Raw genomic sequence first — 24,666 nt, forward strand, 5'->3', positions numbered from 1 at the left:
TTATATTTATTTTAATATTTAAGATAATCTTGTTTCTCAATTCAAAATTAATACGGAAAGAGTTAAAAAGCAGTCTATGTTTTTGTCTGTGTGTGTCCGTCCATTGTTACACTAGTGCGTCGCGTTAGCAGTTAGCCTTTTGTTGATGTGTTTAGAAATCATACAGAACCTTAATTTCCCTTTTTCCATAATATAAAGTGAATATGTGGAAGTATTTTTCGTAATTACGATGCCTTTAGTAGTCTTGTAGCTTGAAAGCTCTATTTCATTTTGATATTCCAAGGACATTTTTTAATATTATTATTTGAAATGGCTGTTTATATATTACTTAAACTATACTACATCTGTATATAGAATAATCCATGCTTTTATTATAACAAGATGAACATTAAGGCTTACACTCTGTTGGTTAAATCAAGTATTAACCGTAATAGGCCTAGTAATCAAAAGAGTGTATAATTGAGGCCCAAGGTGTAGTAAACTATGGGTTTTGATTTTCGTGTCTGTATTGAAGAGACTTTAACGGTTCAGAGTGAGCCGAAAGTTAAATACACGCATAAACAATCAGGGTTAGATATTATAATAGAAGAAAAGATCATGGTGGCAATTAGACCAGTGAAAGAGCTAATGTTAAACGGGTAGTAGCTACGGAGTGTTCAATCTTTTTATGGTGCGCAAGACTTTCAGTGCGTCTAACCTCAAATCAGCTTTGGTGTTATTTAACCTTAACACGGTGTTGGCAAACTGAGAACATTGTTGAGGTGAGGCAAGACGATAGTGTTTACACTGCAAACCAGTTGTGAATGTAGCTATGAGTATATCGGGTAAACAGCTGAAGCGTAGACAATTGGGCCTTTACAAACACATAAATGTTATATCTCTCCAAAATTTATACACTTCATTTCCTGATCTTTTCTCCATTGAATGATTTCCATGTGTCCAAGATTTATCCTTATTTGATGTAAAATGTCGTCTACTTTACTGTATATTCGCAATGCTTGGAATACTGCTTCATTAATATGTAAATTTTTACTTCAAAAAAGTGAAATAATTCCATATCTAGTTAAATAAGTTTGTAGTAGTAGACCTCTTGACTCGGAGAGGTAATATTTTGGTTTTCCCAACTTTTTTTTTATATTGTGGAGGTTTCAATGTAATATAGGGCACATACGTCCCCGACAAGGATGCGATTAGTCAGGTTTCAGTATGTGTTTAAACAGGCAAGGAATGAGGTTTACTTGGGAGGTGACGGAAGGGGTGTGGGGGTCAAGTCATCTCCAGCGGACACGGGGCAGTCGGCACCTATAGGGTAGGATCGCCGACATGTTTCGTATTCCCTCAAACTTTGCCGCCCAGAAGCTTGGCTTACAGGAGTGCGCCACACTCCCGGCTCACCTCGCAATCTTCTTTAACAACGGTATGAATTAGGAGCGGAAAATCCCACAGATCAAATACTACATCCCCTTTCTAGCTCTACCCTTTCCTACAATTTTCCAATTATTTTGTCGAGTCAAGCAACAATATTTTAATTTCCTAAACAGCTAAAAAATATATGTTGCATAAGTTTATATGATATGTTTTATAAGTATGACACTTCCTATACTTCGTAATGCTAGAGACTTAACTGAGAGATAGTTCGTGAACGACGCGAGAATTGACTTCACTCGGTTTTGCTGTCCATCTTCCAATTTAGTCGGTACTATGCCTTGACAACGCCTCACCAGGCGTCGCTTTACGAGAATCTATGAAGTTTCACCTACGTCACTGCATGACAAGCTCTCAGTTACCGGTGACTAACTTATTGAACATATCTTATGAACTTATGGTTTTGAAATATTCCACATGATATTTCACGAAAACTAGAAAAGTTCATAAAAAAATTGTTACGTGTGCTCTAAAAAACCAGGAAAGTTTTTATCTTAACCGAGGCGCAAATCACTTACGGTTAGGTTGTTTTTTAAATAAAAGTAAAATTAGTCTAAATTAAATCTTACGCCCTTTCCATTGACGTTTTTCATGAAGTAGATTTCCTGGATTAAATTTAAGGTGCCATGAATAAGAATTAAAATGAAATTGGGTTTTCTAGTATTAATTGTTAATTATTTTCGTAACTAAATTGATTTTTGTCATTAAATTTCTTTGTTACTTAAAATTCATACTTATTTAAAATTGTTAATTAAAATTGCTACTTAAAATGTTACTAAAAATTTGTTGTACAAAATAGAAATTGTAAAAAAAAAACCCCTAAAAAATATCACTACAAAAAAGAAAAAATATAAATTCTAAAGAATGTTAAAATGGAAAACTTTGTAAAGAAAAGGGTAAAGCCCCAGGGTGAGCAGTAGGATAACATGTTTTCAACTCAATCGATAATCCTACTGTTCGAACCCTGTCGTGGAAAATCCCCACCCTTTTCTAACCCCAAAATCGTCAACTGTACACACCTTGAAATTTTTGTAAAAATATATCACTTCTTCACTTTCTTTTACTAAGGAAGGATCTCCAGTCTCTCTCCGATATACTAATGTAAGTTCATGGGCTATTTTTCAGTCGGTAGTCTATGCTTTAAATAAAGCTCTCCCAAACCAAACAAAATTTAACTAAAAATAAAAATCGGCAACGGAACTAGTAAGGATTTACTATATGGTGCGTGTCAACCCGGGATTAAACCACATCCCCTAAAAAAAACGTAAATTAGTAATCGGAATAAAATAACTCAATCAAAATGGCTGGAGATGGCGAAGAAGCGGGAGCAAGCGGTTCCTCGGCAAAGAAAAAGGAATTAGAAAACCTAAAAGCAACCAGGAAAGCTATAAGAACTTTAACTACCAAACTAATCACGTCTTTGGAAAAGCTGTTAAAAGAAGAATCACCCGATGAGGATGATTTGGAAGATGCACTTGCGTGCGTAGAACAAAAAGAACAAGATCTAATTCCACTGGAGGAAAAAATAAGTAAATTAATGGATTCGACCTCGGAAGCGGAAGGTCAAGTGAAAGCTGCTCAACAATACCGCGAGGACTTGATACTCATTAAAAATCGTACTAATCGAAAATTTAAAAAAATACGTAACCAAGGAATACAAACCACTTCAAATGCATCGTCAATATCGGGATCTAATACCAACCTCAGCGTTCTTGGAAACAACGGGGGAGGATCTATTCAATCAAAAACGGCGGAAACAACGAAACTACCAAAACTCATCATGGCGAAATACAACGGCGATCTCACCCAGTGGTCATCGTTTTGGAACCAATTCAAGGCAGCTGTACACAACAAAGAAGAACTTCAAAAGGTAGAAAAATTAAATTATTTGAAATCTTACTTAGAAGGAGAAGCCAAAATGGCTATAGAAGGACTTTTCGCGTCTGATGAGGCTTATGATGAAGCAGTAACTATTTTGATTAACCAATTTGGAAAACCGGATTTTGCAATTTTAAGTCATACAAATGCATTGTTAGATTTAGGATTAAAACCACTTAATGATTCAAACATTTTAAAGGCACTACGAAACCACTATAACACTTGTGAAATCAACATTCGCAGCTTAAAAGCATTAAACGTAGATACTTCAGCTAAGGGAAACGCCTTTTGTGCCTCTATCTTAAAAAGTCTCCCCGAGGATTTTAGGCTACAATATTCTTGGGAATTAAACGAAGAACGTAAATGGAATGTTAACTCTTTATTAGAATTTATTAAGAAAGAATTAGAAAATAGAGAATCTGCGAGACTTCTAGGAGCTACGCCAGGAAACCCCAATCCCAAAATGGATGGGTCTCAATTTAAACCAAAAAACGAAAGTAATTCTTTCAGGCCTAGATCTTCAGCGCAGGGTTTGAATACGGGGATAAGGTTTAACAATAACCCAAGAACTTATCAAAGTAACTACCCCAAAAATTATCATCAAAATAATTATCCTAAATTTAATTATCAAAGAAACCCCTCTGATAACATTTACTGCATCTTCTGCCAGGATAGTGTCCATAGATCCCCCAATTGCACAAAATTCAACTTAGAACAAAAACAAAAAATAGTAAGGGATCAAGGAAGATGTTTTACTTGTCTTAGGCAAAATCATTCTGCAGAAATATGTCCATCACACATCAAAATTTGTAAAAAATGTGGAAAAGTACGTAGTTTTGCTTTATGTGATAAAAATGAGGTTAACATAATTAAAACCCAATCGTCTCCAACGCCAGAAAGCATTGTTTCGGGGTGCCAAACCATGTCAGTAACTAGCGAGAGAACGGTGTTATTGCAAACAGCTCGAGCCATAGCTTTAAATCCTAACACTAACGAAAATAAAAATATTAGAGGTCTCTTGGACCCCGGAGCTCAGGCTAGTTTTGTAACAAATAACATAGTTGAACAACTAAAAATACCTATAATTGGAGAGCAAGTAGTAGAAATTTATCATTTTGGTAGCGAAATCCCAGTCCAAGAAAAACGTAGACAAATAAAACTAGTCTTACAAAACACACAAAATCCAAACAAAAGGGTGGAATTAACAGCGCTAGAAGTCCCATACATTTGCAAAACTATAACATCATACAACAGCGCGGAAGTAGAACATTTTATGAACTTAAAGGGATGGCAATTGGCAGATCAGATTAATGGGAATCTAGCTTGTAGCTCTAGCATAGAATTCTTGATTGGAGGAGATTTTCACTGGGAAGTTGCAACGGGAAAATCAGAAAGATTTGGACATAAATTAGTGGCTATTGAAACAATGCTAGGATGGGCTATCCAAGGGCCAAGAGAAGGAAGAAACTCGGAATTACTAGAATGTTCAATTATATCCATGGGAATAGGAGTAAGTAAATTAAAAACCATAGTAAAGGGTTTTTGGGATTTAGAAAGCCTTGGAATTTTAGACGGAAATTGTAAACAAATCAAGATCAAAAAGCAGAAAATTTAGATTTAAAAATAGAAAAAATATAAGGGAGGTACCACGTGCAATTTCCTTGGAAAACTGAAAAAGGGATCTTACCCAACAACAAGGAGGTAGCTACGAAAAGGGCTATAGCTTTAAATAAAAGATTCATGAATGATCCCATATTGTTTTCGGACTATAAAAAAGTTATAGACGAGCAATTAAAATTAGGTATAATAGAAAAGGTCCCATTACCAAGTATCGAAAAACCGGGCACTTATTATTTACCCCATCAAGCCGTAATAAGACCAGAAGTCAAAACAACAAAACTAAGAGTGGTCAACGATGGCTCCTCCCACGCAAAAGGGGTTCCGTCGTTGAACGACTGCCTAGACCCAGGCCAAAACTTAACTCCAGAATTGCTTCTATTATTAATTAGGTTCAGAAAACATTTAGTAGCTTTTATCGCTGACATTGAAAAGGCATTTTTAATGATAGCCTTACACGAGGAAGAAAGGGACTCGGTTAGATTTTTGTGGGTCGTACAGGATAGCACTGGAAAAATCCAAATGAACCAATTTATAGAGTTAAGATTTGCACGATTACCCTTTGGGATAACTTCTTCCCCCCACATTTTAACAGCACCCCGACGCTGATCCTAAGGTAGTAAAAATGTTAGACAATGACCTATACGTCGATGACCTGACTAGCGGGGATGATAGTGTAGAGGAGGCTTTCAAATTATCTACAGGGGTTAGGGAACTCATGTCAAAGGCTAGTATGCGCCTTCGTAAATGGCAAACAAATTCTATAGAATTAAGGAAAATGTGGGCAGATAGTGATCATAGAATGCTAGAAAATAATGACAAAAACGAAATACTCTTATTTGAAGGAGGAACGGAGCCTGAAACTCTAAAGGTTCTGGGATTAAGATTGAACACGGGTACCGATACCTTTTCCTTTGACTTAACAAAAATATTTGAGTTAATTAAAACCGGAAAAATCTGTAAACGGTAGCACAAATTTTCGACCCTGTCGGTCTACTCTCGGCTTACACAATTAGAGCAAAAATGCTTTTGCAAGAACTATGGAAATTAAAATTAGGTTGGGATGAAGCCTTACCCCCAAACTTGGCTGAAGACTTCGGCAAATGGACTCTTGAATTGCCAAAATTACATAATATCTCAATCCCAAGACATTATTACGGAGTTAGCCAGGACGATATTGTATCTCAAGAATTACATGGATTCTGCGATGCTAGTCAAGGGGCTTATGCTACGGTTATTTATGTCAGATTTGAATTAAAATCAGGGAAAGTTGGTACAGCACTAATCACTGCCAAGGCTGGAGTAGCCCCCCTTAAAGAATCAACACTAACACTACCTAGTCTAGAATTAATGGGATGACTTTTAGGCTCTAGATTGGTTAATTACGTCAAGGAGGAATTTAGCGATAAAAACACAACGATTTTCATGTGGACCGACTCCATAATAGCTTTACATTGGATAAAGGGAAAGTCTGACACATGGAAACCCTTTGTGTCAAACCGTGTAAAAGAAATACAAGAGTTATCAAACCCAAACAGTTGGTCACATTGCCCCGGAGTGCAAAACCCGGCGGACCTACCCACTAGAGGAGTGACAGTGGAAAAATTGGCTCAAAGTAAAGTCTGGTGGGAAGGGCCACAATGGTTAAAGGAACCTAAATCAAATTGGCCCCAAGATAAAAATATAGAATTGGAATTTAGCCCCGAGTCCGTAGCACCAGAAAAAAGAAAAAAATATTAACTTGACTATTAGATCTCAGGAGAAAGGAAATCTAAACAACTTAATTAATATAAATAATTATGGAACCATTTACAAGCTATTACGGGTCACCGCATACCTCTACAGGGTATTAGAGCGCGCTAAAAACAAAATAAAAATTACAGGACCTATAACGGCCCAAGGAATGGCTAGAGCGGAAATTAACTGGATAAAACATATTCAAAAAAATGAATTTGGAATAGAATGGGCTGCTATCAAAAACGGTAATCCTGTCCCCGAATCATCAAAATTAGTGTCTCTCAACCCTATACTCAATGGGGACGGATTAATTTGTGTGGGAGGCAGGCTAACAGAATCAAAAGTTCTCACCTATAGGGAACAACACCCTATAATCTTAAACAAAAATAGATTTACATCACTGATTATGGATAGATGTCATAGGTTGGTAATGCATAGTGGGGTCCAAAGTACCGTAACTCAAGCAAGGGAACAATACTGGATAATAGCCGCGCGACACGTAGCCAAAACAACCATCAAAAACTGCGTAACATGCAAAAAAGATCTAGCTAAGGCTGGGAAAGCCCCAACTGCCCCTCTTCCTCGGATAGGATTGAACAAACTCAAAGCTTTTCAGTAATAGGCGTGGACTTTGCCGGTCCTCTTTACATAAGAAACAACACAAACAAAAACACTGAGAAAACCTACATTTGCTTATTCACTTGCGCTGTAACTCGTGCTGTGCACCTTGAGCTAGTTCAAACATTAACTACCGAAGATTTCATAATGGCCTTTAAAAATGATGGGTAGGAGAGGAATACCAGAAGTAATTTACTCTGACAACGCTCTAACCTTTAAAAAGGGTAGCCAAGACTTAAACCTTGTTTGGGAAAAATTAAATGGAAAAGAGCTACCGGAGTTTTTTAGTGCAAAAGGATTAACATGGAAATTCATAGTCGAAAGGGCGGCCTGGCATGGAGGCTATTGGGAAAGACTAGTTCGGTCAACTAAAACAATACTAAAAAAGGTTTTGGGAAAACCATGCTTAAATTTTCGGAAATGGAAACTATTCTGGTAGAGGCAGAAGCCGCTATAAATTCACGACCCTTAACCTACGTTTTTAACAACATTGATGAACCCTCCCCACTCACACCGGCGCACTTTTTAACTGGCAAAAGAATTACTTGTTTACCCCCTCAAAATTTAAAACTGGTCAAGGCTCCGGAAACTCAAAGAGAAATGGTTAAAAGAATTAGATATAGGGAACAATTGATAGAGACCTTCTGGAGATGATGGAGGCACGAATATTTAATGCAATTGCGCTAAAAATAAACAAAGCGAGGTTAAGTTAGGCGATGTAATGTTGATTCACCAAGATAAAGTACCAAAACACGTATGGAAACTAGGTGTTGTAAAGGAAATTAAATTAGGCAGAGATAATTCTACAGGGCCGGTAGGCCCTTGTAGATATGACATGACACCCTTCCGTAATGTTAAAGAAAAAGTCACACCTTTTAGGGTTAGCGTCCCATAGAAAAAGCATTAAAAAATTTTCGTTTTTTTAACGAAATGGTCATAGGCCATACGGAAAAAGTATAGCGAAGTTAGTTTTCGGAATACTTCTAAATTAACAAGCATTTATTAAACGGGAAACTTACGGGTTTCGATTTTTAATTAATGAATTCTAATTTTTGTAATTTAACTAATTAAGGTAGTAAGTCAAAAAATTACTTTTGGGTCAGATGTCAGCCTAACCTTATAGCGCGCTTAAACCTATTTTCTTCATTTCGTTCTCGTTGACAACTAGAAGGTCCTAGGTTTGTGGGTGCTAACAAGTTACGTTGACTAATTGTAAATGTTGGCTTTCTTGCTGATTTTCCTAATTTCTTAGCAGTAGACTCCAGCAAATTACTTTTGTATTTCGTCCGAGCTTGAGCACCTTTATATGTATTTTCTAATTAACTGTAGCACCCTTAATAAGAAATACGTCGTTATCAGGTCGAATTTTCGTCTAGAAAAGTAATTCAGGTAAATAATTACAGTTAATAGAGGTTTTTATATCATTTAAAGTAAGCTTTTCGACGTTCTTTACGGCCAAGGCTTAAGTTGTATTTTAGTTACTCTATGTTATATAGTGTTTATAGTGTCTTTCCTTTTAAAGATTATTAGAAAGCTAATTTCCAGCTCTGTTTGGAATTACAAAATACGTAGTCTGCTTCGATTCATGCTACAAATCCCAACCCTAGGGCCAAGGTTTTACGCTTCTTGTAACTTAATACTGTATCTATGACAGTAAAAAATGGCATATATATCCAAATTATTATGGTTTAGAAATCAACGGTAGTGTTTTCACCCTGTGAAGAATTCGACTTCAAAATATTACAGGAAAGATGACAAAATTTCCAATTTGTTTTCCCTTCGGCAGTTAAAAGAGTGGTGTTAATGTTAGCGCTGTTAAGTCAACATTCTCATTTGAGGACTGGTATAAACGGTTTCATTATTTGTTAATCTCACTAAAATGCTACTAATTGTCAATGTGTGTGGTATAATTCCTGAAACTAAACCAATGTAGAGGACCAGATTATTCGTTAAAACAATTTTGATCCTATTGAATCAGTCATACAGTGATGTTACGTTATCATTTTATAAACTACTTGTTACTAACAGTGGATTGTTTAATTCATAAGAAACAGTTGTGCTGGTTAATCCAGGAGGACAGTGTCGTTATATAATTTAATTAGTCAAATAATTTTCATGTTTACAACCCAGATTCTCTCAACCTAACCACGTTAGAAACGGAGGGTTACGTTGTTTTCTATTTCCACAGTCCACATTGCCGTTTGTTTATTGGTTTAAATTGCTATGAATTGTAAAGGTATTTGATTTAATTACTGATATTAAAGCTAAACTATAGAATAACATCATTCATTAACATATTGTATAGATAATCTTTATGTTACCACAAACCTAGCTCAGGATATGATAAAAATTTAACGCAATTTGTTGGAAATAATCAAAAACTCCTCTAAACATTAGAGTTAAGGTGAATTATTTTTTAAAAGACATTTTATAAGCTTAATGAGCACTGACGACAAGTTAATTTCAACGTAATTAACTGTAATTAAGGTAAAATTAAACTAAAATATACATTTTTTTGGATGAAAACTCAGATAACTCTTAAATGATGTTCTTGATTAAGATTGTATCTACCCAAGCCGTTGGTAAAGCCCCACACATAAGCTAATTTAAATTATCTCCAAAGTACCTTAATAGGCGCGAAATTCAAAACTTTAGGGTAAAATGAGAATCTAAAACTCCACTAAAAATTGCAATTAAGGTGAAGTATACATTTAAACTCATTTTATAACACTAAATGTATAGTGCCAAAACAGTCCTACGTTAATTAAACATAATTAACGTGAAATTAAACCAAAATATACATTTTTTGGATAAAGGCTCAAATAACTTTTAAATAACTCTTTAATTTTGATTAAAACTACCCGAGCCATTGGTAAAGTCGAATATTTTCTATTTGACACTTAAGTTAATTTAAACTATTTTAAAGTACAATAATTGCCGCGAAATTCAAAAGTTTTGGGTTAAAAAATGAATTTGCGGAAAAAATATTAAACTGCACTAAACATTGCAATTAGGGTAAAAAATTCAAATAAATTTTAAGCTTAATCCACTCTCACGAGAACCACGCTCAAATTAAGATTAAAACATCACAAGTTTTTCGTACAGCCACAGTAGTTTCCTATTTCACTTTCAAATTAATTTAAATGATCGTTAAAATACATCAGAAGCGCATACATTAAAATTTTAGGGTGATTGCAATTAAAGTTAATATTTTATTGAAACTTGTTTTATAAACGAAATCCACGCTAGATAAACAAGATAAGCCGTTAAATTAAACTTAAGTATAATTAATGTGAAATTAGCCCAAAACACGAATGTTTTGGGTAAATTCATAGATACCTTATAATTAAACTAACAAATTAAAATTAAAACTACACTTATCTTTCACCCAGCCTCCATTTTCCTGTTGAATTCTTACGATTAATTAAATTGTCATTTAAAAGCATTTTTCCCATTTTTAAAAGAGAGCCATTGAAAAGGCGCGATATTTAAAAGTTTTGGGGCAAAATAGTGATTGTTCCGCAAGAGTCAAACAGGCACTCCTCTAAAGTTTGCAATTTAGGAGAATTTCTTATTCAAACTCGTATAATAAACTGCAATAACACTAATAAAAGAAGATAAGCCGTTAATTTCAACTTAATAACCATATTTAACGTGAAATTAATCGAAAACAACAGGTTTTTTGGGTAACTATAGATAACCTTTAACTGAAATAAGAAAATAAGATTAAACTACGCGAGTTCTTTCAGCCTAAACGTTTTCCTATTTAACACTAAAATTAATTACATTATCACTATAATGCATTTAATAGGCTCCAAATACAAAATTTTAGGGTTAGGAATGTGTCAAAATGTAACTTTTCCATTTAAATTTTAATATATCATTAACATAGTTCGTAAAATCACCAGCAACAATTTAATCTGGCAACATTCAATGCTGTTGGTCTGATCTCGACAATACTGTATGTGTATACAGTGTTACGAAACAAATATTTTTCTTCCATATTTCAAATACCGTCGTTTTTAAACTTCTTTCATAAATAATGTACAACCATAAGTCTATTATGTAAGGTCCCCATAATAGACTTATGGTACAACATTATATGGATATCAAAATCAATGTTATTGGATATAAGTTAAATGTAATTAACGATAATTAAGTACTTCTTTAAGCAATTAGAAATAGATCAACCCCAAATGTTTGACGGTAAAGCAAAAATAAAATTATTCAAATTTTAATTACATTAAGACTGAAGTGACAGATATTATAAAAAAACGTCTTGGTTTGGACCAAGGCCGAAAAAACAAACGATATGTGTGAGGTTTATCATTTGACTGAAGTTTCAGATATTGCAATTGTTTTAGTTATTTTTATCCATTTAATCCTTAATCAGTATTAAATTCAATCAACTGATTTTACTGTTAATCGATCCATTCCCTCTAAATTAATTGAAAAAATTACATATCTACGCTTTTTCAAGAACAATTACATTTTCCGAAAACATTTTATCATGAAATTAATTATTTTGAAGGGATTTCGTGTCGATGATTACTAACTTGAAAGCACATTGACGGTCATAGTTTTAATTAAGGCTGGCTTGACAAATTTTGAAGTTTGCAGCAAAAAAGTTTAAATCTGTAGTAAGTTTCTGAGAAGACTGATGTTCAAGAAATTATGATAAATAACTTATTTTGCTCAAACTTATTTATAAACTAATGTCGTCCTCATAAGACAAAGCATCAACGTTTATCGTGTGTGGTTTCTTTGAGTAGGTGGCACTCTGTAGCACACAAAAAATTTATTATTTTATTTTAATGTATGCGCTTTTGATGTAACTCCCCCCCCCATTCCTTCATATTCCCAATATATACAGTTTTACGATCACCAGTGGTTCCAGTGTATGGGTCATCTGAGCCGTCGCAACACACTCAGCCAATATTATCATATAGTTCGAGACCTTTTCACATTAGTGAACGGTACATGACTCTCCGGACTTGCCCGCCAACATTAATAACCTAAAACTATAAAACATTCGTGTACATGAATGATTACGGTTGTGGCCTGACACTCGCTAGCGCCTGAAGGACCGATAACTCAGTGTAATCGGTGTACATTTGTAAGTGAGTGGACCATTTTGGAAATTACATACAGATAATTAAAACACAGGGGTGATACCACCATTGAGGTCTTCTCTCTCTCTTGCCTAGAAGCACCGCTATAGGCAGTGAGATTTGACTAGCCTCTTGCCTGTAGTGAACTTTGGCACAGTCTGGCGGTGACCCTTGGTGTGAGGGAGAATACCCCAATGGTGGCCTCGCCCCTGTGTGTTTTCCGAAATGGTCTTTATGCGTACTAAAAGGATTACACGTAATACGTAACCGGTGTACAATAGCGCCAACAATGTAGAAAGGGGTGGTGACGTTTCAAATGAAGACTGAATCATGACCAAGAAATTCTAAAGCACGGAGAGGGAAATTGCAGTGCAATCATTTCTTCATAGAGGCGACAATAGAAATGTAGCATTTCGTTATACGAAATTAAATGTATAAATTAGTGCAACACCCTTGTTTGGAATCCACTATTAAATATTTACATTTTCCTTTCGAATTATGTCAAAGTTCACCTGCTCTTTTAAGAAAGTCAGTAGAATATTTCAAATATTCTATATTGACACCTCAATACGTACTCCCTTCAAAATAATTAATTTCATGATAAAATGTTTTCGGAAAATGTAATTGTTCTTGAAAAAGCGTAGATATGTAATTTTTTCAATTAATTTAGAGGGAATGGATCGATTAACAGTAAAATCAGTTGATTGAATTTAATACTGATTAAGGATTAAATGGATAAAAATAACTAAAACAATTGCAATATCTGAAACTTCAGTCAAATGATAAACCTCACACATATCGTTTGTTTTTTCGGCCTTGGTCCAAACCAAGACGTTTTTTTATAATAAAATTAGATCTTGCGAACTTCGCACAAGTAATGGAAATACAATTAGACGTCCTATACAATTGTTGTATAACTTAGAGATAAATTAAAAAAAAAGGAGAAAATAAAATGTTATTTAGTAATATTAGTCAATATTACGCGGGGAGTGTTAATTATTTTCATAACTAAATTGATTTTTGTCATTAAATTTCTTTGTTACTTAAAATTCATACTTATTTAAAATTGCTACTTAAAATGTTACTAAAAATTTGTTGTACAAAATAGAAATTGTAAAATAAAAACCCCTAAAAAATATCACTACAAAAAAGAAAAAATATAAATTCTAAAGATTGTTAAAATGGAAAACTTTGTAAAGAAAAGGGTAAAGCCCCAGGGTGAGCAGTAGGATAACATGTTTTCAACTCAATCGATAATCCTACTGTTCGAACCCTGTCGTGGAAAATCTCCACCCTTTTCTAACCCCAAAATCGTCAACTGTACACACCTTGAAATTTTTGTAAAAATAAATCACTTCTTCACTTTCTTTTACTAAGGAAGGATCTCCAGTCTCTCTCCGATATACTAATGTAAGTTCATGGGCTATTTTTCAGTCGGTAGTCTATGCTCTAAATAAAACTCTCCCAAACCAAACAAAATTTAACTAAAAATAAAAATCGGCAACGGAACTAGTAAGGATTTACTATATTAATATTCTAGAAAACCTATGGTTGTAATCAACTAGCAGACAATGACAAACCAAAGAGAATATACCAAGAGAAGCAGAAAGTCTAGCCTTTCACAAGGCTTTTGAAAAGCCTGGCCAGGGTTTTGGAGTAACTAGATCCGGTTTTTGTTGATTGGCTAAGCAGCGACGCCTTTTATTGGTTAAATTATGTCGACCGCTTATTTTTGGTGGTGGCAAAGCCTGGGTTGATCTCTGGGTTGAACGTTGATGTACGAAAGGTAATTTTTAGGCAGACAACACGGTCACGTGAACAACCGGAACTAGTTTTTCCAAATTCAGAGCCGGTCCCTATTTACAAAGTTTCTGCTCCTCTTGGTATATTCTCTTTGGACAAACGGCCTAATAATTTCAAAGAATTCTTATCAAAATCATCATGTAACGTCGGGTTAATATAGAAAGGGTGGATCAATGAAGTGATCTGATTCTCTATTTACGGACGTATTTGAGGTTCGCACAGGTGGTGAAGGATGGTGGATTCGGGGTTAGTCCCCACCTGCGGTCCTGTGGACACGGAGTAGCCGCCACCTGTTGGATCGAACAATGGCGAATCGCCAATTAGTCTCTTATGCCGTTTACCATTGGCTGTTAGCAATATGCCACCATGGATCAATATTAAAGGAAGTTTCGTGTTCACTCCATAAAAAATACTCCATGGAAAATGCGATTGGCAAACGACATTAAACTTATTTTCCCAGACGTTTGACCTACCTAGGAGTGCGTCAAAAGAGATAAATGAGGTAAGATGCAATGGTAGGTAATGATTTTTGGCGACCTGCGGCACTGAAACTCTCCCAGTGTACCTTGCACACGCCCCTACCCTTCGGTGGGCGATTGTTAAGTGCTGTCGCGTAGCGCCATTGTATTTAAATGAGAACTAGCATTTATTTTTTAGACAGATGGGGCACCCTTTACGATTCTGTACCGTACGACCCTTGCTGAGGATGCTGTGAGGACTTCGATCTCGTAGGGTACAGAGGCAACGTTATGGGTATGTGGCTTTGCCACTCCATCCCTCTCTCCTACAAGGCGACACACCCCTGACTTAACGCTGTATCGGTTTGCAGTAAAGTTTCCCTGGTAAGAAATAAAATTTTTTTTCAACTTTTTTCATTGTTATTGGAAGTGTATAATTATTTCGCGTACCGTAGAAAAATCAGACAAAAAATTTAGGAGCCCTGAGTTTTAGGGTTCATGTTCTGGTGTGACACATGATTGCGAGATTCGCGTAGTCTGTTTAGTAAACTACTCATTTAAATTAAAAAAAATTTTAATTGAAACTTTTTCTTGCTACCATTGCAATTTTCATCATTTATTTTCTCAAAAACATGTATTTACCAACCAATGAGAGGAATAAGAATTAGCCAATCACCAGAAACCGGATCTAGTGTATTAAAACTGGATGAAGCCTTTTAAAAACGCTTAATCTTCTGCTCCTCTTATTACATTCTCTTTGCTTTTAACGTCCCTTTGCTCTTCTCTCTCGCTGTAAAGCATGCTAAAGTTTGTGCCCAGCAATGTCTAAAATCGTTCCGATTGTTTAGCGAATCCTACCTTCCAAATAAAATGGAATAGACCTATATGAATTCTGATGGAACCAACCCATAAACGTGTAAGCCAACGACAACGTGTTGCTTCTACACTTTTACGGGTAGAGTGTTAATATTACAGTTCATTTATCGAGCAGTTTTGTTGTAGATTTAGAATATTTACTGTGCATGGAAAAGTTTTTGAAATTTGAATTTTTGTTGAAAGAGTTTTGAGGGGTTTTAAAAGCTATTGCAAGGAACTTCAAATGTCTTGTTTGGGATTACAAATGACTTCATATATGGCTTCTTAATGTTATGTGCCCTGGATTTCAAGAGTGGTTCTCTGTCACTTCAGTTTTGATTTGTGCATTGGAAAGAATTGGAATATTCTTTTGTTTTGCTCCGGAGTTGGGAGGAGCCATTTTGCAGCTCTTCATTATTTATTTATGCCGTTCTAAATACAACTACCATACACTACAGACGTCTCGGGGCACTATTGTTGTTCATATCCTAGCTCAAAAAACATGGGGAAATGTGTCAAAAGCGTTGACACAAAGAACGCCACCTTTGGCGAGGTTACTTAATACTTATTAATTTACGGAAAAACTAGCATATGCAGTGACGTGCGGGTATTTTCCTAGCTATTTATAAGAACTTATTGCTCATTAACCATATTTTATCGTAACGATTTGATAAGGTTAATAGAACGGGAAAGCAATTAGGACTACTTTTGGTTTTGCCGGTTTTCTTCACATCCATAAAGATTTTGTCAACAATTAACATTTCTCTTTGTACTTATCAAGAATTGTTCTCATTTTAAAACCCAGCGACTGGGAAAACACGTCGCGAACTCTTACAATCACGATCGTTTCAACTGTGAGTTTTTGTATTATGACGTAATAAAAAACATTGTTTTATACCCCTTTTAAACAAAAGCCAGAGAGTGGTCCTCTCACAAGGAGAGATAATACGTGGACGGGGAATCGTGAGTATATACGGAAAACTTTATTACACTTGAAATGTTATACAACGAAAACTTTAATCATCAAGATACATAAATATTCAAACTATTTGAATGTCTCAAATGTCAAAAAGTATTTTCATCGGAGAGAAATTATAAGTTGGTGATCACGTAATAGTGATGATAAGCGAAGACAGGTCGAACGAGGAAGCGTTTTAATTAAAAGGGTAACTTAATGTGCTTCTAATAATAAAACTAATAATATAGAGTGATAAGGTTGTTGCTTACACGGGTAATGTATCGAACATTCACTGAAAAGATTAAAATAAAGGTAATCTAGAGGATATTCGCATCTTTGGCTATATCGTAAAACATTGATTGCTCATTCTTCAAGAGTGCATGTGGAGAGTCGAACTCCGTAATTCGGCCCTGATCGAGAACCATCACCCTGCGAATAGTTAAATAACGACAAATTAGTCAATAATTCTTAGCCGGTTTTATAGGTAGCTAAACTAACTTGTCGTAGTCCAAGATAGTGTTTATTCTGTGCGCGATGGTGATGATGGTCTCTTGAATGAGATCGTCGGTGTCCATGTCGTTCGAGGCCCTGGCTTCGTCCAAGATCAGGATCTTGGTGTTCCTCAACAAAGCACGAGCCAAGCAGACCAACTGACGCTGGCCGACGCTCAGATTCTGTCCTCCTTCGGCCACGGGGTGATCCAGTCCCTGCTCGAGAGATTTCACGAAGGATTTCAGGTGCGAGTGTTCCAGGGCGGCCCACAGTCGCTGGTCGTCTTGTTGACCGAAGGGATCCAGGTTGAGTCTTAGCCTGCCTGAGAAGAGGACAGGCTCTTGGGGGATGATGGTCAGCCGAGAACGCAAATCATACAAGCCCAATCTCTCCAATTCCACTCCGTCAATGACGATCTGACCGCGCACCCCTTCGATGAGACGGAAGAGCGCCAGCGTCAGCGAGGACATTCCCGCTCCTGTCCGCCCCACCACGCCCACCTTCTCTCCAGCTTCGATCCTGACATCGATGTCCTTCAAAACCAAATCCAATCCTTTTCGGTATCTGGTGCTGTAGTCGTGGAATATGATTTGTCCCCGTTGAGGCCATTCAGCAGACGGTTTACATTCTGGTTTTTCCCATTCGGCCTCGGACTCCAAACGACAGTATTCGTCAACTCTTTCTACGGAGACGACATTTGATTCCAAACCCGTAGAACCAGCGATGAACATTTTCAGATATTGCACAAGCTGTTAGATCAAAATATGAAATTAGTATTTAATTTGTAGAAAATGAATAATTGTTCCACTGAACAGAAAAATATAACATATTTCAAAGATAAGAGCTGATAACGACTTAAATGTAAAGATAATCGTATATCATCAAAAGTATATAAATTAAAACAAAAGTCTGCCTGGTCACGGCCGTTTCCCAAATTTCCTACCCTCTTTCCAGGAGATATAACACATGCAGTTTAAAAAACTTTTGTCAATACCACGTCATGAAATGACGATAAAAAGCGTTCTTCAAAACGTACCAGAATGTTAGCGAAACTAGCTTCAGTACTTAACAAAAAACATACAAAAAATACGGTCGTAGTTTTAAAATTACATTGTCGCTAAAGCCTGATTTCAGTGATTTTAGTTTCCTCCCGCATACAATTGAATCTCTAGATACGTTTTTGCTAATAAAGTCCTTACTTTACTTTTCCGACGTTTCAATATGACTCTAGTGTCAAGAGTTAAAAGAAAAACCAGTGGAGATTTTGATTTACTCGCTTTGTCTTCATTGGTAGCCGCTTACCCGATCGGCATTAGCCAAGATCAATCCTACAAAATCAGCTGACAAAGTCTCTTTGCTCAAAATTATGAAAATTGCGGTGCAAAACATCAAGAAATTGCTCAATATATTGTAGCGCACTGTCAGCCATCTGGAAAGAAATTGCATTATATCAGAAGCGACATAGAAATTTCTATTTTTTGTCTATTTTTCTATTGATTTTATTGAATGTCCGCTTTGCATCCATAGCGCTTTTCAACCAAAGGTGAAAATGTAGTTTAGGTGCCGACAGGAATGTATGGAGGGGTTGGAATGGCTGACGTCAAATCCTAATAAGCGTGAAATGATCTTGGAAACAACTGGCGTGGCTTAATTTACGCTAGTGATGTTATAGCCTGACGTAAAAATCGTATTTACCACTTAAATTATTTTCATTCATTTATTGGCTGCCAAAAAACTTGTTTGCTATTATTCTCCACCCTCTACCCTAGGTCCTCTGCCTAGGCAGAGAATCGAATATGAACGCGAACGGAGACGAATCAGCTCATTTAACTTTAAACAAGTTGGGAAAACCAAAATATTACCTCTCCGTGTCGAGAAGATTATATAAACAAAATTATCCAATGAAAACACTTTTGCCCTCATCCTTTATATATATAGGAGGCAATGAATGAAATATATCACAATTCACGGGCCTTGATAGATATAGGAGGCAATGAAGGAAATATATCGCATGCACGGGCCTTGGTAGATATAGGAGGCAATGAAGGAAATATATCGCATGCACGGGCCTTGGTTGATACAGGAGGCAGTGATAATCTCTCTTTGTACGAGAGGTTTATCTTTAATATTTAAATAAATATAATTATTTTTAATTATTTTAATCTTCAATAATTGACATTAATAATAGTTAAATCGTTTAAAATAAAGTTATACCTATTATCATCTCAAACTTTGCTAATATTGACGTTTAAAGTGAAGGGTACCCCTCTTGCCCGCTTTCTTCAAATTTTGGGGTATATATACGATTCGATTCCATTATAATAGTAAGGAAAAAGCGCAATTGCGAAAACCTTTGGTGGCGATCCCACCTTAGGGAGGCTAGACGTTTCTCGTAACCCTAGCTGATCGCCGCGTATATCCTAAAACCAAACGATGATAATGGAGTAGAAGCCAATGATACAGATTGGTGTCTATGTGGAATAGACGGCAGACCAGTGGATGGTGGTGTTAGAAGCCAGTGTAAGTGCAGACTGGTGTCAATGTGGGATTGACAAAGAACAGAAGATGATGGTGTTGGAAGCCAGAAAAGTACCAGACTGGTGTTCATGTGGGATGGACAAAGATCAGAAGATGGTGGTGTGAGAACTCAAGTAGAGGAGCCTGGACTACGTCACAAGGAGAGGTTAAAATCTAAAAGGCCACTTTTGCCATGCCTTTTTTTAACGAGTCATGACATTTTTCGCCTTCGGTAGACAGCTAAACAGACGTAGGGGGAGGAGCTACGCTTCTCAAAAAAAAGGACTCGCCTTATGTTTCCACCATCAAGGGTACAACGAGAGCCCCCTTAGCCATTCCAGCCCCTCCATACATTCCTGGTGCCGAAAAAGATGTTGCTTCAAAACGAAGAAAACGTAACTGAAACCAAGCTTTATTGACGTAATTACAAAATTACCTTTGCGCCATGTTCATCATATAATTAGCGGCGGTGCATTCGTCGATAAGTTTCAAAAACTGTCCTTCGAAGTTCTCTACGGCGTCGCATGCCCTGATGACAGTGCTGCCAGCCACTGATCCTCCCACGTGCGAAAACAAGAAGGAATTTCTCAAGCTTGTTATCCGCTTGAATTGACGATTGCTCGACATCAAAAAACGCTGAAAAGGATATGTTTGAAAATGTTTAGTTTCAATGCGATATTTGAAGTAATTCATCCCCGAAGGCGCTTGTGCCTTCTACAACATGTTGCAATAAAATACATTAGTGCCATGTTATGGAACGCAATACCCTCGAATATAAAAGATATTTTACTCCTTTAGAAAAAATTTAGCTGATTATTTTTATGCTACCAATGACCACGACGTTTAGTCCTTGCTAATTTTAAATTAAAAGTGGACCCAATGTAAAATAGCCCTTGGGCTAATTGTGATATCCTCAATAAAGATGATTTATTATTATAACTCTAAATAATAAAGTAATTCGAGGAATTTTATTTGTTTAATCGTGGCCCCAAGGCCTCTTTCCCGTCGCCTTTAGTCAGGGTTGGCAAAAATCCGAATTTTTCTTGAAAAAACCAATGGTAGTGTTTTTTCCTGGTTTAAACCGGATATTATTGGTTTTATGCGGCTTTTTTAAAAATAGAAGCAACTAATCTCTGGCACATTTTTTGTGTCAGTTGTTATCTGCTAGGCCGTCTGCTGAGATTCATTTAGATTAACTCTTTAGGCATTTCCCTTTTGTGCGATTTGTATCACAGTGTCAGGATTCAGGAATAACACAGGATGCCGAAAGTTGGTGGTGGCCATCACTCTGGTTGGATCCCGTATGGACTGAAGTAGAAAAAATTTCGAATGAAGGTTTATCAGTAAAAGCCTGGTGCAATCATTGTAACTTCGAAATCAGTGCTAGGGCGGAAAGAATTCGATCACATTTGGAACAAGGCGACCCAAGGGCTCGTAATAGTAGCCACATCGTACGAGTGAATAGCCCCTCTATACCTACCCTAATGAGTGGATAACCCCTCTATACCTTACCTAACCTACTGTGATTGCTCAATCCTTTACTCCTCAATTCGAACTAGGAAACGATAAAAATGTACTGCGCACACACGACAATTTAAACGAACGTCAACAACAACAAAAAATTATTAATTATAATAAGAAATTACTAAATAATTGTTAAAAGAAGTTAAAAAAATATTCCGCAATATCTTAGCACCAAAAAAATAAACGTCTCTTCGTTTTGAAGCTTTTACAAGAATGAATTTCTTTGGGTAACTCTGACCACATTCCAAATCGCGAAAAACTACTACGACCACCACACCCACACCCACACCCACAGGCTCGCGGGACAAACTAATAGCCTCATCGTATATATACGATGTGGCTAAAAATGAAGAAAAAGACAAATAATTATTGATCCTGAAACTGAAATTGACCAGGATATTGGTAGACCTGGATCTTCGCTTTCATCTTACGAACGATTCTTGAACATGTTGAAAGATGCCTGGCGTGTTTCGAATTGTTTCACACCCTTCAAGTATTCGTTGCCGCAAATCGTCCACATCACGAAAACCAAGTCCTTGAGATTACCTCAAAGGTAGATATCACATGGATTCAATTAGGGAGATCTCACCGACCACGCAACTGGTCCTCCTCGTCCAATCCACCTTAAGGGAAATATAGCATCGAGATGTTCTCAAACCATACGTTTGAAGTGTGGTGGCGCCCCGTCGTGCATAAACCACATGTCACGTAGCAATGCTAACGGTATGTCCTCGAGTAGTTGCGGTAAAGTCTCTCTTCAAAATTCGAGATATGCGTCGCCATTTAGTGCAACATGTCCAAGAATCGTTTGTATTAATGCTAATGGTGGGAATTTTGAATAATACGTCTAAAACTGCTGCTAACTTGGTACATGTACGAATAAAGATACATTAACTGGAAACTCTTCTTTTTCTTTGTCACTTTGAACTACCTTTTATTGACCAGTCCTTGCACACTTCTACCTTTAATAATACACTTCTGCTAGAAAATTATTAGAATTCTTAGATGGGAGGATATTGGAATTGTCTAAACAAGATGAGCAAGCTGATATGTGGATTTTTCAACGTGGTTTAAACCGGTTTAATCCAGGTGCATAAAACCGGACTGGACACCAGCGTGCCAACCCAGCCTTTCGTGCTTTTCTGCACTTCATGAAATTTTCTCAAAAATCTTGAAAAAATTCTGTTAACATTAGAAAGCATCGAAAATAATATTGCCTATGTTTGTATTGTTTATGGGTTTGTTTTCTATTTTTGCATAGCCTCAGAGCTCCAGTGCAACCAACTCCCAGATTATTAAAGATCAGAAGTGGCTACCCCTCACTCGTTACGAATTCCGTGTTTAACCACGACGATTAACAAAATAAGTAATACTGAATAATTACTTTTGACAGGAGACTAAAATCTAGTTCCTACCTGAAGTAAAACGTATCCAACGACAACAACGATGCAGGGAATTATGAATAATGGTAAATATACTGCAATTGCTAAGATGTAAAAAACAAAATATATCAATCCGCCATTGGTTGCCAATAACACAGTGGGTAATTGCTGATCGAGGGCGTCGATATCTTGGGAGAAACGATTGAGTATCCTTCCAACGGGAGTCGTGTCAAAGAAGGGCATGGGAGAACGAGAGACGCTGTCGAGCATTTTCCCATGCAGACAATTTGCCGCTCGTAGACTGTGAGAGATGTTCATTATATAATTCAGAAATGCGACGGTGGCTTGGATTACGCCAAGAACGACTAAGACTGCTATACGGGTTGCCTTTAAGTCCGGGTTCGTTTTAAAGTCTTCCTTGGAGTTCGCACACCACAGAGACAGCCAGTACACTGACGCGAAATTAAGGACTACCGCACTGGTGATCATTGCATTGAAGATCGCATACCACGTTATACCGTAAGTTTTAAAATATTGTCTGTATTGTGATACGGAAATCTGCAAATGCGAAATAACATTATCACCAGGGCCGTCGTCAGGGGGAGGGCCGGGTGGGCCCGGCCCTACCTACAATATGTTTGGCCCTACCTGAAATATTTCCGAAATTTTTGGAAACTGCTTATGGCCCTACCAGTAGTTTCATTGGCCCAACGCTCCTACCCCTAACCTCACCAGACTACGTTCATGACATTCTGCTAAGCCAATAAATCCCATATAAATAAAACGAAATTAAAAAATTATTGTCATGGCATAAAAAAACGTTTTCGCCAAGCTTTTGCAAATTGGCACACTCTTCGTAGACGGTAGAGCAGATGATATCAGTGTTGCTAATGTTTGAAAGTGGATTTTCCCACTTCCATTTGAAAAATTTCCCACATTTCCTACAGGCCCTTTTTAGCGCCGTCCCCAGCTAACATATGGAAAAAAGGTTACAGTCACATTTATCTGGACTATGTTTTCCTACTAAGTTTTATATGGAATATAACTCCGCATGGCTTTGACATTATATACAAATGCACCAAAACGCTATAAAGCTTTAAAATTCTCAAAATATTGTACTCTTTTTCCAGTGTCAGATTTACAATCACCGAATTTATTTCGTAATATCACTTGCAATTATTTAACCGAGCAAAATTTTCGAAAATGCACTAATTTTAACTGCATAGTCTGCACTTTTAACACTTAAACAGTGAAATTCCCACATTTAACAGATTTCGGAAAAAAAATACGTTTTTCCCACAGAGCCTAAAACCTTACCAAAATTTCCCACACATTGGCAACACTGGATCATTCTGAACTCTCGGGAGGTCTATAGCTTCGTGAAATCAGGCAGGCTTACAAATAAGTTATTTCCTATACTCCGGAACTGGTGTGGTTGTCGCGTTCGTGGCAACTAATTATTAGGGCAAATATTTTGGAAAAGTGAAAGCTGGTTATATAATTTGGAAAACGTGGCAATTATCTATTCATATATTTTGGTAAAGGTAAAAACAAATCATACTAAGTATCAGGGCCCTTTTTTGCAAGATGGGATCTTTTTTGTAATAGATCTACGCGAATGCGAGTTGACATATTTATTTTTCATTCGCAAACGTAACCTGACCCAACCACTCCTGCCAATGTTAAATAAATCATTTTTAATATACATACTAAATTGAAGAACATAAAATATTAATATTGTATTTAAATTAAACTTGGAAATGAACATTTCGTCATTCGGCATATTTATTGTCGTTTACAAAGCTAACCGCACCTGTTTAAATGTTAGTTGAGTCTTTATTGTTATTGATACACATTTCAGCTTATGGTCAAATCTCTTAACATACATGCAGCGTAAGGTTATTATATTTTTTGCCAAGTTTCAAAAGTTCACATTTCATAGTCTTTTTACAAAAAAAAATAAAATTAAAACGGAAATTAGCTATGATTAAAGGATTTAGCCATGAGTCGGAGGAAATATGTTTCTTTTACGGTTTCACTGGTTAGTCTTCTGAAATATTAGTGAGAAGTATATTCAGGGCTTTAAATTATCGTGCAAAGGTTCAGAATTTTAAAACTAATAGTTTTTTTTCAAAATTCATTGAATCTTTGTTTGTACTTATCACAGTAACATAGACAATTTTTAGGAAAAGAACTCTGCGCGATAACTTGCATCGTCATATTGACGGTCGTGGTAAAAGCTGACGGCTTTGAATTTTCAAGTGATAGTCTGAGATACACGCTCAAAGAAA

The 24,666-nt window shown here is 36.4% G+C and overlaps 3 protein-coding genes and 1 long non-coding RNA gene across 10 annotated transcripts; 3 read left to right on the forward strand and 1 right to left on the reverse strand.

The window, feature by feature from the left end:
• Positions 1 to 1,693: 1,693 nt before the first annotated feature.
• Positions 1,694 to 12,882, forward strand: LOC149719787 (uncharacterized). Of its 5 annotated transcripts, none has more exons than XM_089855134.1 (2): positions 1,694 to 8,664; positions 12,149 to 12,882. In XM_089855134.1, the coding sequence occupies exon 1, from the start codon at positions 2,726 to 2,728 to the stop codon at positions 4,916 to 4,918; it is 2,193 nt and encodes a 730-aa protein (XP_089711260.1). In that variant the 5' UTR covers positions 1,694 to 2,725; the 3' UTR covers positions 4,919 to 8,664; positions 12,149 to 12,882. The 5 variants fall into 5 exon arrangements, with proteins under 5 accessions (XP_089711260.1, XP_089711197.1, XP_089711017.1 ...); XM_089855071.1 differs by lacking the exon at positions 12,149 to 12,882 and adding an exon at positions 9,581 to 10,662 and having other exon boundaries at positions 1,694 to 9,511; XM_089854891.1 differs by lacking the exon at positions 12,149 to 12,882 and adding an exon at positions 8,798 to 10,662.
• Positions 5,044 to 6,660, forward strand: LOC149719788 (uncharacterized). Its single transcript, XM_089861804.1, has 4 exons — positions 5,044 to 5,397; positions 5,516 to 5,816; positions 5,891 to 6,193; positions 6,287 to 6,660. The coding sequence occupies exons 1-4, from the start codon at positions 5,044 to 5,046 to the stop codon at positions 6,658 to 6,660; spliced, it is 1,332 nt and encodes a 443-aa protein (XP_089717930.1).
• A 571-nt stretch (positions 12,883 to 13,453) lies between the features above and the next one.
• On the forward strand, positions 13,454 to 16,669 carry LOC149719789 (uncharacterized). The gene is made up of 4 exons (XR_016375838.1): positions 13,454 to 14,691; positions 14,847 to 16,356; positions 16,417 to 16,465; positions 16,531 to 16,669. It is a non-coding gene; the product is annotated as an uncharacterized LOC149719789 (long non-coding RNA).
• Positions 16,501 to 23,288, reverse strand: LOC149719790 (ATP-binding cassette sub-family C member 1-like). Of its 3 annotated transcripts, XM_089856000.1 has the most exons (6): positions 23,024 to 23,288; positions 22,409 to 22,933; positions 19,906 to 20,105; positions 18,255 to 18,381; positions 16,959 to 17,701; positions 16,501 to 16,889 (listed from the first exon to the last, which is right to left on the reverse strand). In XM_089856000.1, the coding sequence occupies exons 2-6, from the start codon at positions 22,862 to 22,864 to the stop codon at positions 16,778 to 16,780; spliced, it is 1,638 nt and encodes a 545-aa protein (XP_089712126.1). In that variant the 5' UTR covers positions 22,865 to 22,933; positions 23,024 to 23,288; the 3' UTR covers positions 16,501 to 16,777. The 3 variants fall into 3 exon arrangements, with proteins under 3 accessions (XP_089712126.1, XP_089712120.1, XP_089712129.1); XM_089855994.1 differs by having other exon boundaries at positions 22,409 to 23,288; XM_089856003.1 differs by lacking the exons at positions 22,409 to 22,933; positions 23,024 to 23,288 and adding an exon at positions 20,982 to 22,401 and having other exon boundaries at positions 19,906 to 20,777.
• Positions 23,289 to 24,666: the final 1,378 nt, after the last annotated feature.

The sequence above is a fragment of the Phalangium opilio genome, unplaced genomic scaffold (genome assembly GCF_054372755.1).
Source record: "Phalangium opilio isolate 3A_F unplaced genomic scaffold, DU_Popi_V2 ptg000002l_1, whole genome shotgun sequence".
In the NCBI taxonomy this organism is placed as follows: domain Eukaryota; kingdom Metazoa; phylum Arthropoda; class Arachnida; order Opiliones; family Phalangiidae; genus Phalangium; species Phalangium opilio.

Excerpts from the sequence above, each read along its gene's own strand:
- LOC149719787 (XM_089855134.1), top strand. The coding sequence starts at position 2,726 with ATGGCTGGAGATGGCGAAGAAGCGGGAGCAAGCGGTTCCTCGGCAAAG.
- LOC149719788 (XM_089861804.1), top strand. The coding sequence starts at position 5,044 with ATGAATGATCCCATATTGTTTTCGGACTATAAAAAAGTTATAGACGAG. Across the intron at positions 5,398-5,515 it reads ACGAGGAAGAAAGGGACTCG|CACCCCGACGCTGATCCTAA; the intron begins GTTAGATTTTTG and ends ACATTTTAACAG. Across the intron at positions 6,194-6,286 it reads ATTAAAATCAGGGAAAGTTG|GCTCTAGATTGGTTAATTAC; the intron begins GTACAGCACTAA and ends GATGACTTTTAG.
- LOC149719790 (XM_089856000.1), bottom strand. The coding sequence starts at position 22,864 with ATGATCACCAGTGCGGTAGTCCTTAATTTCGCGTCAGTGTACTGGCTG. Across the intron at positions 20,106-22,408 it reads TTGGATACGTTTTACTTCAG|CGTTTTTTGATGTCGAGCAA; the intron begins GTAGGAACTAGA and ends TATCCTTTTCAG. Across the intron at positions 17,702-18,254 it reads TCTTGGCTAATGCCGATCGG|CTTGTGCAATATCTGAAAAT; the intron begins GTAAGCGGCTAC and ends TTGATCTAACAG.